General features: G+C 39.4%; 1 protein-coding gene across 5 annotated transcripts in view; it reads left to right on the top strand.

Moving 5' to 3' along the window:
• Positions 1-13,862, top strand: part of kansl1a (KAT8 regulatory NSL complex subunit 1a) — a 34,616-nt gene extending 20,754 nt beyond the window's left edge. For 2 of the 5 annotated variants that reach the window (XM_030163572.1, XM_030163571.1), the window contains 12 exons: positions 191-274; positions 2,117-2,226; positions 2,405-2,546; positions 3,469-3,634; positions 4,140-4,295; positions 4,520-4,729; positions 5,407-5,561; positions 8,483-8,607; positions 8,835-8,892; positions 9,175-9,287; positions 11,810-12,062; positions 13,391-13,862. In XM_030163572.1, coding sequence (XP_030019432.1) covers positions 191-274; positions 2,117-2,226; positions 2,405-2,546; positions 3,469-3,634; positions 4,140-4,295; positions 4,520-4,729; positions 5,407-5,561; positions 8,483-8,607; positions 8,835-8,892; positions 9,175-9,287; positions 11,810-12,062; positions 13,391-13,597 — 1,779 coding nt within the window. In that variant the 3' untranslated portion in view covers positions 13,598-13,862. Of the gene's footprint in view, positions 1-190; positions 275-2,116; positions 2,227-2,404; positions 2,547-3,468; positions 3,635-4,139; positions 4,296-4,519; positions 4,730-5,406; positions 5,562-8,482; positions 8,635-8,834; positions 8,893-9,174; positions 9,288-11,809; positions 12,063-12,574; positions 12,586-13,390 lie in introns of those variants that run through there. The other 3 variants (XM_030163573.1, XM_030163575.1, XM_030163576.1) reach the window with 3 other exon arrangements.
• Positions 13,863-14,675: the final 813 nt, after the last annotated feature.

Below are 14,675 nucleotides of genomic sequence, written 5' to 3'. Positions count from 1 at the left end.
CTAGATTGGTTGTAACATAACTGTACAATATAAGAGGTGAGAAAAATTGTGATTGGGCTGTGATTTCACCTCAATGATTGTCATGTGATCTTTTGGCCAGAGTGCCCAGCCCTACTCTGAACATCTGCAAACCAGCATACCATATACATGTCTGTGGGGGAAGTTTAATACTGTGGTTTCAATTTTACAGGGCTCTGTAGAGTTGGGAGGTGTTGCTCCCAGTGCAGTGACTGCTGGTGTAACAGAAGTAAAATCAGAACCTGTAAATACTCAGGTAAGCAGGGTAAAAGTCTTCAAGGTGTTGTGTTTTACAGTGTAGCGCCTTGCTGATATTGTCAGTCTCTTGCAAATGTAAACCAAATGAGGTATAAAGATCAGACTCAAGAAAACTGTTGTTCTTGAATGGGTCATATTTTGCTAAACCCATTTTTATTAGTTTTTGGTACATTTATGTTTGTATTTGGGGACCCTAATAGTTCACAAGTTTGAATTTGAACCCTCCAGGTGCTTCAAAGCTATCTTTATATTCATTTTGGCAAAAATTGAGTGGATTTCGACAATCCGTTTTAATTCCTGCTTAATTTGTTACGTCACAAAATTTGCACATACATTTTCACATACATTTTCAGTTGTTGGTTGAACGGGACAAAGCAGCACAGCCAACAGCCTGGAGGGGGTGGGGCGTGAAGTGGCTCATGTGCATTTAACCCTTTCATGCATAGTGGTCACTACAGTGGACAGCTATTCTACAGTTCTTTCGTATATTCGTAGATTTTGATGTTTTACTTCCATATCAGCCAACACAGTGGACACTTATGCATCATCCTATACACTGCAATTCATACCTTTATTGTAAATTGCTGGTCTTGATAAACCTGATCTGCAGTAACATGTTTAAGTGTAAAGCAATTGCAGCTATTTTTTTTTTTTTTTTTTTAACAAAAAAAGTGTTTTTTTTTTTTTTATTTTGCATATTATCTCCACGAAGTGAGTAATAACTAGTATTAGAGTATGTTAAAATGTGACAAAACATCAGATTAACAGCATTAAACATGTTTTTATTTCATAATTTTCACAAAGTATATCAGTGAATGCATGTTTCTTTGTTTCAAAAATTAAACACATGGTGTCCAGCTGAGTGGACATTTTTGCAACTCCATGAAAATAAGTTCATACATTTTTTTTTTTTTTTTTTTTTTCAATTGCATTGTTTTTCATGCCTAAAGAGGAATAAAAACACTGAGGAAAAAATCTTAAGGTTTTCATTATTCATGCATGAAAGGGTTAAAGGGCCAGCACTCAAAACAACCTTTCTGGTGTCATTACTCAGAAATAGGGTTGAAGATGGACCTGTGGAGTTTAATTACTGAAGAATTCAGACCCAAGCATAGCATTTACAGTTTATGTAGACCACAGGGAAATGTTTTAAATGCATAATTCCATTAAAAAAAAAAAAAGTAAAATATCACTCCTTTAACTTCAACTTCATTTTATTTCCGTGCTGAAATATTACTGACTTTCTACCCTACATCTGCTATATTTCTTTCTACTTGGTGCTATTCATCATTGAAACCTTCACCTTTTTTCTTGTAAATGCATCTGGTAAAAATATGTTGACATTTTCACAGGACATGGTTTCTTTTCATGTATTCCTTAGATCTGAAATAAGCCAAACAAGAATTGTCATGTATTACCATTCCTCAGCATCCATATCCAAATGATTAATAATCATCCCGCCTGAAAATATCTAAACTGCTTACATAACTGTTTGTTCTTCCAATCTGTACATCTGCAGGGCGTTAATGACAATCTCGGTGTAAATTCAGCCCACTGTGTTTTGTTTAGACATCCATTCAGTTTACACTTTGTCTCAAAGGAAATTTGTAAATTGTGTTAAAATAGATGTCACTGCTTAGTTTGATCAAGCCCATGAAATTGCATTAACTTCCCCCATAAGCTTTGGGAAAGCCCAGCCCTTTTCTCCAATTACACTGAATAATTCAGGGCCACAGGAGCATCCTTAAATATCTCAGTTTGGCGCAGATGGTCATTTCGTGTTGTTGTTTCAGTTAACGTGAGGTGTAGTCTCACTGGTTTCTCTTATCTGTCACTGCAGGATGTTAGTTCAGAACGGCTGGAGCACACAGTCACCGCCCACATCACCAACGCAGAGCCTGGCTCCTGGAAAGGTCAAAATGGACAGCCCGTTAATGGTGTGCTCAGCAGGTACCACAAATAATGATTAGCTCATTTCCAGATTCTCATAATGGTTTCCCCAAGCTCAGTTTAATATTTCTTGAAATATAAACAGTAGATTTATTTTTATCACTATTTGCTGTCTTATTTAATTTCAAAGAAGGCCCAATGTTGAATCTCATGTGCTTTGTTGGTTGTCTTGTGACAGGGTGGCAGAGAGTCCAGATACCAAGCACCAACAGCCTTTGGCCTATGACAGCACATGTGTGGCTGCTCGAACGCGACCACTAGTCAGCTGTCGACGACGGCGGCTCATTCAGCCAAACACTGTGCCCAACCTAAATGGCAAGGTGAGTTATGCTGTTTACACTTGAAGCCCGGTCTAAGTATAATCCCTGGAAACAATTTAATTCAAATTCTTATACTTAAATCTAATATCTTAATTCTGTGACAGGAATTTTTGTTTAAAGTCATGTTGTTTTGGGTTCCCAGGAAATAAGAGGATGTGCTTATATTTGCATGAATCGGTTAATGTGTGGAAGCGATGGTAGGGTTTTTATGCTTGACTGCATACTCTCAGGTGTTAGTAGTTTTAGGCTGAATTTACCGAGTTGCCAAGGGGTAACTGAGTTGTCGGTGGAAACAGTCCAGCACCATACTATCAAGTCAAAACAGTGAAGTATCATTACCTTTTTGATGGTTAACAGGTGAGCTGCCAACAGAAATGGTGGCTGGTAATGCTTTTGTTTGGATATCTGCAGGTTTGCTGTGTGAATATGACAAGTTGACAGATCATATGTTTAATAAGTGAGAAGCCTTTTTCACGCTTATTTTCAAATTCTTTTTTTTTTAAATCAGCAGGGAATTTAGTCCAGTGTAGAAACAAGCCTCATTTCTGATTAGTCTGTCTTTCCGAATGACATCACTGTTGTTAAAGAGAAACCTTTTTTTTTTCTCAGAGATGACTCATTTACTTTTTCATATTCAAGCTGTGTTAATCAGCACTGTAGAGAACATGTCTGTTTTTTATTTTCACATGGTGGTAGCTGAATGACACAGTGCAGGTTTTTTTTTTGAGGTGGTTAAAAGCCAATTATCCGAATGTTGCTGCTTAAGATGTCTTTAATTATGAGTTTGATAAATTAGTCATTGGTTGAAGCCTGCACCAGTAAACACCACCATCTAAAATTGAACCTACAGAAACCCTGTATTTATTATTGTACATAGTATACAAGTCAACTGTATCTTTTGCCTATTTTTGTTGTCCATCAGGCCCAGAGAAGCAGCTGTATCCAGTGTAACTGCAGGGTTAACCCCAGCTGTGTGATGTGTGGTGGCTGGCCCACCCCCAGAGAAGACCCACAGTATGAGCTGCCTACCCTGGAGCGCCTGTCAAGACTGGATCTTGGCGTACACCCTATTCTCTCCTTCCCTGACGGTCAGTGTACTGTGTGCTACTTGTTTAAAGGAGAACTCCGTTTACTCAGTCATTTCCTACTTTACATTTAGGAGGGAAGACAAACAAGGAGTGGCTGCAGAAACTTCTCAACAGGAAGTTCATGGAGATAGACTAAATCACTGACAATGTAATGGTATCATATTTGCTTGAATGAGAGTATTTTGTTTCTCTGAGACCTCTGTTCAGCTAAGATTTGTTTCCTTAAATATGACTACAGTCATAAGGAATTTATGCTGTTTTGATCCAAACATAAAACTGCTTAACTTTAAAATGTGGGTGGAAAAAGCAGAATGTATTATCAAATAGTTACTAGAATGGCTTATTATGAATTGTTTATCTATGTAAATTAACCATGTTGAAGTACAGTCTTCATGTTTGAAATATTAGTCTTTGCCCTGCTCAAACTGGCTCAGTTGTATATTGATAAAATCCTCTTAATTTGAGATTTTTTTAAAGCTTACACTTTGTTTTTTTCTTCCCTTAGATGTTTGTATAGGCTTACGTCTGCAGCAGGTGATGAAGAGCCAGTGGCAGACTAAATCACTGGAGAGAAGCAAACCACTCAAGAAGCTTTCCCTCAAACACAAGCTTTCCACGTCCAAAGAAAAGCACAAGTTCACCAACTCACTAATGGCAGTCAGTAAGTACAAGTGTTTGAACTCTGTTAAAGAAATACACTAACGCAAAAACAGAGGAGCTTTTAGCACTTCTTTAATTTTTATCACCAACATAATGTCTGGACATTCCCCCTTTGATTTGTATTCCATCTCCACCTCCAATGCATATATGAATTATTATGTGATACAAATTTACACTTACACCAGTGGCTAGTCCTTGTAGTTTGATTAGGTTCTTTTGTTGCAGGACTGGGCCACTATAAGAGCCGTGGTGAGAAGCCAAGGACACTGGAGAGCAGCGTCAGTAGCAGCAGTGCTGTGATGAACACACCCAGACTTGAGACCCAGCCTGTGTGCAAGACTGAGCGGCTGCAGGCCATCTCCACTCCCTTAGGGCCCTACGACAAAAACTACAGCCGCAAGAGATTAAGAGAGCACTCACTGGACAGGACTGACTGTGAGTATCTCATTAGTGAAGCACTGGTAATATATCTGCATAATGTAGTATAAGGCATTATAATATTGAAGATTCTTGCAGTGACATTTATTCTTTCAACATCCTCCCATTTGGAGCCATCCACACACTTTGCCTTTAGCCAAGATGCACTGGTAACAAATCAATAAGGCAGATTTTTTGGTGAAATCCGAGTTTTTTCTGTGTTCGTTCATATTATTCATTAAATGCGACTTCTATTAGTTTTGAGTATGAACAGAATGCAGCCCTGAAGTGACCCACATGCACAAAAGACGTCCTGATGTAATACGTGAGGCACGCACCCTGTTTACAGAAGTAAATATATTTTTCCCGCTGCTCCTCCTTCTGGGACACAGAATTGTGATGTTTGTCACATTTCAATGACGTAAAGGTCAGATAAATGTGACGTGGCCGTTCAGAGTGAAGTTGCATTGCAAAATATCCAATGTGTATCGGATTTAGGACCACATATGAAAGTGGCCTGGGTTGGATTTGAAAAAATGGGATTTGTGCCGTTCAGACTGTCTTTAACAGATCAGATACAGGTCACATATGGGCAAAAAAATCAGATTTGGGCCACGTTTGCCTGCAGTCTGAATGTAGCCTTAGTTGTGGCTCAAGGAAAACCAACTTCTCCAAATCTGCTCTTTGTCCTCCAGCATCTCCAAAGCTGTTCGTGGACTCGGCCAGCCCTTGCCCAACGATGGCCAACATGCACCCATCCCTCCACAGCCCCCTCACACGCCAGCTGTCCACTTCTTCAGAGAACTCCACGCCACTGGGCCCAAGCAGCCAAGGCATCCCCAACACACCTGTAAGAAAACACTCCATTTGTCTGTTTATCATCAGCCGACAGTTGAAGGAGACCTGACTGACTGAGATGAGGTTGCTGACACGTTTAGATGTTTGACCAGTTGGCCAGTGTTGATACACAGGAGTAGTAGAATAAGAATTGATTGAGCAGATGGAAGAGGCAAAAACCTCAAAACTCCAATCATTAGACTTCAGTATATTCTAATTGTATGATATTTAGGCTCTAATGATTACATGGCTGCTAGGTATTCATCTGCTGACCTTTGTGTAGAGTTATTCAGCTTTCTAGTCACTGCCTGTCATTACTGGTTGCATTCCTAGCTTGTGGCTAGCTAAGTACTATCATATGCACAAACTTAAAACTGGAAAACGACTGAAAATGTTGTTAGCTTTTGGATTTGTTTATCGGCAATAAGTGAGGAGATGGAAAAACTGATTGCAAGAAGATGAGAGGTGATAGGGACACATTAGAAGGAAGGCAAAAAGGTACAGGAGGCTGAAAGTGAGGGTTGGAGAGGAGAGTATGGCACCGGCTCATCATCAAGACGAGGAGGCAAAGGAGATGGGAGGCTCCATTCAATGTACTGCAAATTTGTATGCAATTTTTCAGAAAATAAGAAAATGTAAATTTATGCACTCTTCCATCTGCTGTTATGCAGATATTGAGAGCTAGTTCAGAATCACCATCTTGATCATGGTTTAAAAGTTTTCCGGGTAGATGACGTATTTCATACAGGAATATCTTACCTGAGCTGTTTGAGGATGTGAGACACTCAATAGGCATTTTGATGAAACCCTGATGCTTTTTTTTTTTTTGTTCAAAGTGTTTTTATTACACATTGAGTCATCCAGAAAAGCATAATAGTCATTTTTTTAATACCCAACACCATGAACATTCCCACCCTGTTGCACCATAAAAAGATAATTAACAATAATAATAAATAAATAAATAATAAGGAACTCAGATATTAGTCTCAGACTCGTATTAATAAGACTACTATGGAATAAGTGAGGGATCTACCGCTTTTATGTGATTCAGAACAGGTTGCCAGGTACTGAAAAACTTATTGGTACATCCTTTTATAGAATATCTAATTTTTTCCAATGTTAAATGATGTAAAAGATCCAGAAACCAAGATTTAAATGTTGGAGGTTGTTTATCTTTCCATTTAATTAGTATTTGTCTATGAGCTAGAAGAGTGGTGAAGGCAATCAGATTTTTACATTTTTGGTTAAAGTAAAAAGAATGTGATGTGTGTTGCCTCAGGTTCAATATGAGACCCAGTTACATCAGAAAGAAATTAAATGTAGACTGCCAAAAGTTTTTCAGTTTTAAACAAAACCAGAACATATGCGACAGTGTGGCCAGCTCAGCTTCACAACAATCACAAGTAGGATTCAAGTCCGATTTAATTTTTGTCAATTTCACTTGAGACCAATGCAGTCTGTGAACCACCTTGAATTGAATTACTCTTTGTCTTAAACAGATTGAGGATGAATTAATGTTGTGAAGTATAGATTGCCATACATCTTCAGGAAACCCTGTGCCCAGTTTTGAAACCCTGATTCTTTTGTCCTTTGAGTAGAACCAAACTGTCGACCTAGATCATATAACCTCTCCCATGGTTTGTCAACTCCTTTGTTTAATATGCAGCCTTTCATACATGAAGGTGTTTTGTTGCTAGTTTTCATCCAATATAGTTTGTTGCTTGTATGTATTCAGTGAACTCTGCATCCTCCTCATCACAACCTATGTACTCATGCTAAATCTGGTTTCTTAAGTCAGTTTCCATTGCATGTACATGTTCTTACATTTGATCAAAAAGTGATGTTTTCCACCTCTTCAAACCTTAAACTCTTTTTTTTTTTTTTTTTTTTTACAATATATGGTGATTTGTTTTTTTTAATGGTCAAATTGGAAAACAAAAGATATAGATGTCAGTATACATAAGAACCACCACAGTACACCCAGAACAGGTAGCCTGGCCAGCCATCCGTTTTTCAATGTATTCAACACTGAGAAAACAGTCTGGAATTTGGCCAATTGCTGTGAAATATGTACGATCTATTCTATATCGAACCAATCACAAGTCTGAGGGCAGGTGTTCGCAATCCATCATACACACCAACTTCTTTTTGTTGTGAGTCATAGTCAATTCCAAGTCGCAAAACAACTGTTGTCGATTGTTTACTTGATTCAGAAATAAGAATTCAATTACAGATTACATCCTGTATTCTTAAGTTTCTCTGACGTAAGCGTCACGTCTGTCTTAGCTGTGATTGGTTTACTTGTCATCTGTTTGTCCCTCCTTCATATTTGGATTCAAGCCCTGCGATTCCAGATGGACTTCTCATTGAGAAAGACGGCTGGCTGGCCAGGCTACAGAAAAGGACAAATATGTGGATAACTGAGTTAGTTTAGTGTTCACGTCTACTGAATGGTGAAAAGCCACAATGTAGTGTTGGTAAAATGCTTTGTTATCAAGCCCATTTATTTATGCAGATACCTGCACGCTAAACACACCCACCTAAAGTAAAGCTCATATTTCATTGAATGAATATGGATGATGTACATGAGGTTGCCATCTAAAGTATACAAAAGAACAAGAACACCTTAACCTGTTTTGCTATCTGCTGAATATGTTAATTATAATTTCTGAAGTCTTTAGAAGGTTCAGTATATATTACCCCACTCAGGTAAATAATGCGTTTGCTCTGATAATTTAGATCTTGGTTGACAAATGTCCATGTACTTGTATGTAAAATATTCAATGAGAAATCTATTTTATGGACAGATTTTCATGCTCCGCCTTGTAATAAAAAAAGGAATATGCTGAATGTGTAAATGTGTGTTGGTGTGTACACAACATTCCTTTTTATGTACTAATATACTTACTGTATGAATGGTTATATTTTCCCCAGCAGCAGCCCATTAAAAGGAGGCGAGGTGAAAGCTCTTTTGACATCAATAATATTGTCATCCCTATGTCTGTGGCTGCTACGACCCGAGTGGAGAAGCTGCAGTACAAAGAGATCCTCACACCCAGGTAAATATTTATACTGTACTCTCAGCTGTTTGCTCTGTGGCCTTGGACACAGGTGTTAAAATCCTCCGACCATTGCCTTGTTGATTTTCTTTTATCTGGTGTGTTAATATTCAGTTTTGTAGCTTGTTGTTAAGCATGGGGTAGGAGAACGGAAGAAGTCATGCTTAGTTAAAGAACCCAGATGCAGGTGCTTCTTTGAACTTATATTTGTTAATTTGATTCTTCAGTTGGCGAGTAGTGGACATCTTTTCCCAGCCCATAACTGAAGAGGAGGATGAACGGGAGGCAAGTGTTACTGTCTCTAATATAATATCTAATATTTCTGAAGATATTCAGCACTGAGAGCTATACATAAAAGATGAAAGATTCTTGTATTTTAAGTTTTAAGCTGTTTTTCCTGTTGTTGTAATGGTGTGAGGAAGCCAAATACTCCAAGGTCTATCATCTTAGTGAATAGTTAAATGACCTGTTTTAGTCTTTGAACACTTGACTTTGAAGCAAACACATTGCCTGCATCCTGATGTGTGTGATTTGTGTGTGTGTGTGTGTGTGTGTGTGTGAATGTAGGTGGAGGACTTGACTGATGCAGCCTTCATTCAGCTCCACCAGCCCTACGAGGACCAGGAGCGTTCCCGCTGGACTTGGATGGCTTTAGCTCCTGCGAAGCGACGGGGCAGCAGGTCACTGTCATTATCACACATTACACATCATACACATTTAGTCAGAAGTTAGACACAATAATCATGTCACCATATATTTTGATATTGCATCCCGTGCATTGGAAGGAGGGATCTTTAACTCTTTCGGTGTGCCAGACAGTTAAGGGGCTAATAAGCCTTAAAAGTGCCACAGATTTTGGCCGTTTTTCAGTATTTCGCGTCGTTTTTATAATATTTGAAGAATCCTGCAGGAAACCGCTCGGTAACATCCGACCGATTGCTAATTAGATTCAAAACGCACCGGACGCAGACGATTCATTATTGATCGTAATTTGCATAATTCATAATAATAATAATAGTAATAATAATAATAATAATAATAATCTTTATTTATATAGCACTTTTCATACATTAAAAACTGTAGCACAAAGTGCTTTACATATCAGTTTAAAAATCAGTACCGCCCCCCCACCCACACCCACCCACTCACCCGCATACACACACACACACACACATATACATGCAAACCCACAAGCTCACACATACTTAAGAAGACTGACTGAGCACGGGTAGACCAGAACAAAAATGTACAAGTAAAGTAAAACATCAATTAGGAGGCGCTGTCTCAGGGAGCCATCTGCACCAGGATGCAGCCGCCGACCCCGGCGACAGGCACCAGCAACACAGCCCCGCATCCCAACTAGTGGGAGAGGGCCAACTGGGACCCCCCCACCCACCAGAAAGGAGCGGACCCCAGTGAGAGAAGGCGCCACAGCCCCGGAGTCCACAGCCGCCCCCCGGCATGGAGGGCTCCCTCTGATGAAACACCGGAGAATAAGAAACATTAAAAGATATAGAAATATTATTCGGTCGCGTGACTCAAATTCCCGTCTGATTGGTCTCAAAAGGGGGACACAGAAAGAACGTCATCGAAATGTGAGAAAGAAATGGGGGTGGATGGTTGTTTGTACACAAATGTGGCGTGTTCTCCAAAGCCGATCTGATCGGCCGTGGCACTTTTAAAGGTTGTATTCGTTAAAGCCGATTTAATCGGCCATGGCAATGAAAGAGTTAAGGTTTACATTTTGGTGTTGTAAAATTAGTAACATTCAAGTCAAAGCCTTAATTTAAATGGACCTCTGATAGATTTATTTTTTGTATTCTTTTTGCTCATGCATTATTTGGAGGTTGTGTTAACTCATTGGTAGTGAGAAGATTATCAAGGAATTTCTAACTTGGATTTACATTTTAACGTTCATTTGATTTGTTCTGTTCATGAAATTGCAACTTAAACATCCATAAGACATGAGTAGTACAAGAGAAGATGTGTAAAAGTGGCATTAAATTAGAACACACCTTTCAGATTTTTATCAGTCAATCAAATTTTATTTATATAGCGCCACATAGGGCTGCTCGATTATAGAAAAAAAAAAAAAAATCACGATTATTTTAGCAATAATTGAAATCACGATTATTAAAAACGATTATTTGTTAACCTTAAAGTTGTTTATTTTTTCTTGCAAAACAATGTAAAATATACTCCTTAACATAAACAAGCTTTAACCGCTAAAACAAAGTATGTTCACTTTTGTACGAAACAAAAAAAATCTTTGAATGCAAATAAGTGTACTGTAAATTCAAGTATGTTCCCTTTTGTAAACAAATAGTGCACTGTAATTAAACTGCTATAGACTTGCCATAGAACTGTAGCAATTTAAAAAAAAAAAGAAAACTCACGTAAAGTGCAAATTATAAATTTAAGTATGTTCAGTGTAGTATGAAACATAGTAAACTCTGGCGTGCTGTAAGGTTTCAGTTAAGGCCTTCTGTATACATCAGCCATCTAGAATACGCACGTTAGGGTTATACAGGTTAGGGTTAGGTTAATACGGGAGTTGCAGCGTAAAGTGATTCGGAGACTGAAGATTGCATTGCGGACGAAGTTGTAGACGGAGTTGTTTTTATGTGCTTTAGTTTTTCATAAGATTATGATAAAGGTGGCGGTGGTTAAACTTTAGATGGTTAAAAAGGTTTGTTGTGTTACCGGTCGGTGCGGACACAACTACGAAACACTTTTTGCACGTGATGAGTTTTTGCTCTTCGTCGTCTTCATCAAACCCAAAGTGATTCCATACAATTGAATTTGACTTGACTTTTTGTTTACCAAGCACTTCTGCTGCGATTCTCCTGCTATTTTTCCAGACCGCTAGGTACAACGTTCCTCTTGGGGTGGACCTGCCGGCTAGCTGGCAGCAGGTAGCTTAGAGGGGGGGCGGGGCAGAGCAGCTCATGGTAGCTTGCTGTGCGCATGAATTAAAACGACTCAAAATTAATAATCGTTTTTTCTCAATTACATAATTTTTGTAATCGTTGCGTGTAATAATCGAAATCGTAATTGAATTTCGATTAATTGCACAGCCCTAGCGCCATATAATAAAAAGTCTGAACCCGACTCTTAATAAGCTGTACATACATGTCGGTACTTTATGCCGTACAGCTTCTCTTCCTCCTTTGACCACCTACTGTTTCCCGTCTCTTGACAGGTCATACAAATCTGTGGATGGACGAACCACACCGTTGCTGTGCGGGACCAACCCTCCCACCCCTCAGCCTGCGTCCCCAGACCCAGGCCACTGTCCTATTCTCCACGACTACAGCTATGTGCCCTCGCCCATGAGTCCAGCCAGCCCCGACACCGCCTCCAACCCCCACACACCCTGCTCCAGGGACTCCCATCGGCTGCTGTCGAGCGAGGACACTCGGTGCTCCACGCCTGACTTCACCTTTGAAGAAAGAGTACGTACCGCCATCAATGAGAAAACCTAGATCCATGTTTTCATCTGGAAAATCCATGTTTGAGTGTGATTCAAGAAATCAACTTCTGAAAGTTTGACATGAGAAGCACTGGCACAAAAATAAGTTTTATCATTTATAGTCATGTGTTTGAGTAATAATCTACAACCCCTTGATTATTCATTTGAAATCATAAGTTTATCGACTTTAATTCATCAGTTTTTTTAAGTTACAAGTCATTTTCTGTCCAAGTCCACATTTCTGATCTTACAAATCTTTAAATCCACCTGAACTAAATCAAGGTTCATACAGGTGCTAAAATCCTTGAAAATGCTTGAATTTCAGTGTTGTGTTTTCAAGGTCAGAAAAGTGCTTGCAATTATAACGCTCTGATGTGATTTATTTATTAATTTTTAATATTAACTCTGCCAGGTTAGATGCCAAGCCAAAGCTACTTCCACAGAGGTGAAAAATTTAATTTTATGCCCCAAAAAAAAATTAGCAGGTGCTCTCAGGTCGACTCCAGGTACATTTTTATCTTAATCTTTAGCTCAGTGCAAGTGTGTCTGAAGAACACCAAGTGGCTTTCCTTTTTTTATTTATTTAAAAAAAAATTTCTGAGTGAAGCTTTGTGTTTTCCGTTAATTTCTAAACTCTTTGCTGTTATAAAACAATTTTAGATGTTATAGCATAATACAATGTACATCATTGTGATAAAAAATGAAAAAAGTAATCATGAGTACATGTTTTCCTGTAGATATGTATTATAATCCAGCAATAAGGTGCTGTGCTGGAAAAATGATAAAATGACCCTTAAAAGTGCTTGAATTTGACCTCAAAGAAATGTCTACGAACGCAGTAAATGCTGTGTTTCAACTGAAACTTATCTGCTGATCAGTTGTTGACTTGCTTAACTAACTGTAATGACTGTACTCCTTTATAAAACCTGCCTCCCAACAGAACCATTTATAGTATGTTAGCTTTATATTTATCAGCAGGAATCATGTGTCCAAAACTCTGAAACTGGTTAATTGGTGTCTGATGGCTGTTTACACCCTGAGCCACAAATGCAGATATTTGAATATTTGGTGAAGTAACACTTTTCAGAGTTTCCATGCATCTTGGCATCCTTTCCACCAGTGTCAGTGCTTTTAGATGCCTTCTGCCACACCGGACACTGAAATACAAACAGACTTTGGTTGTCAACATCCATCTTCCCGCTGATTACATTTCAGAGTTTTTCATTGGCTTCAGTCTGGATATTCATAGTGTCTCTTCTTCTCTAGACCTGTATATTAATAATGTTTAATGGGCTGTCTTATGTTTTTCAGACTGTGGCGCCATGGGAACGTCGAAGCTTCCCCCTGCCAGAAGACCCAGCCCCAGAGCCCGAGGCAGAGAGCGATCATCACATCAGGCCCAGAATGCGAAGCATCTCAGGTTGCCGAGCAACAGCCTATGGAAGGCTGGATTCAGATGACATGGACCTGCCCTGTGACGACGACGGCCCCAAACACAAGGCATCCACCCACCGATGAATGACTGACAGGCTGAGGTCCCTTGCTCCCCCTACAGCTCTTCTCTGGCATTAACAAGCAGAACCTCAAAGCAAAATAAGATATTAAATGGGTTCCTGTTGTTTGATATTCAAACATCAGTCTAATACTTTTCACAGTTTTTAGTGAATATTATGGAGATAGAAGCCTTTCCCTACACTTGTTTTTGTCACAGGAAAAAAAGGATAAATGTAAAAAAAAAAAAGTATAAAACAACACGTTACAAAAAATGATTTCTGTAGTAGGCTAAACAATGTACATGGGGGCTTAGTGGTGTTTCATATGTGGCGTGTACACTTGTAGCGCACTATGTAGCGGACTCCTCAAAATATGGCCAAAGGGTGTTTTCTATTGACTAGTTTGCTTGTAATTCCCATGTACATTTTTAGTGGAGTGACAAATAACAAAACAAGAAAAAATACCCTCCCACCCCCACCTCCTCATCCAAATAAACAGGTACATTTGAGATGTGGTCCCTTTGTCCCTCTAGAGGTCGCCTGAAATCACCAGAGCACTTCTCCAACTGCCAAGTCTAGTTTTGTTGGTTTGCTTTCTTTGTTTTCATTCCTGACATGTTTTATTTGTATCTGTTCTGTCTGTTCCAGCATAACACATTATTTGTGTTTGAAATAGTAAATCATTCCTTTACAGTCTCTTTGGAAGTTGTCCATGGCTTGTCTGTCCCCCCCCCCCCCCCCCCCCCCCCCCCCCCCCCCCCCCCCCCCCCCCCCCCCCCCCCCCCCCCCCCCCCCCCCCCCCCCCCCTCGCCGTCTGTTTCTGAGTTCTGCTAGACAGGGTGATGGCATCATAGAGCACTGGGGTGTCCTTGGAGCACTTTGCCCCACAGAAAGCATCGCTGCATGCTGACAATGTGCTAATGTTAGTCTTATCACAACAGCACTCGGTAAGATTCCCACTTATGAAAAAAGAAATAAATCACAAGTAATGGGGATGATTGTACCATCTGCAGAGTTCACTCCCGTTTCTTTTTTTGCATACAGTCATTGCTGTATTACATTAGAAAAGTCTAATTGTGGCAAAATAAAGAAAGTTAACACAA

This window comes from Sphaeramia orbicularis, chromosome 19 (assembly GCF_902148855.1).
Source record: "Sphaeramia orbicularis chromosome 19, fSphaOr1.1, whole genome shotgun sequence".
Classification (NCBI taxonomy): domain Eukaryota; kingdom Metazoa; phylum Chordata; class Actinopteri; order Kurtiformes; family Apogonidae; genus Sphaeramia; species Sphaeramia orbicularis.
Note: the sequence above shows the minus strand (reverse complement) of the source record. Positions and strands in the feature narration are given on the sequence as shown.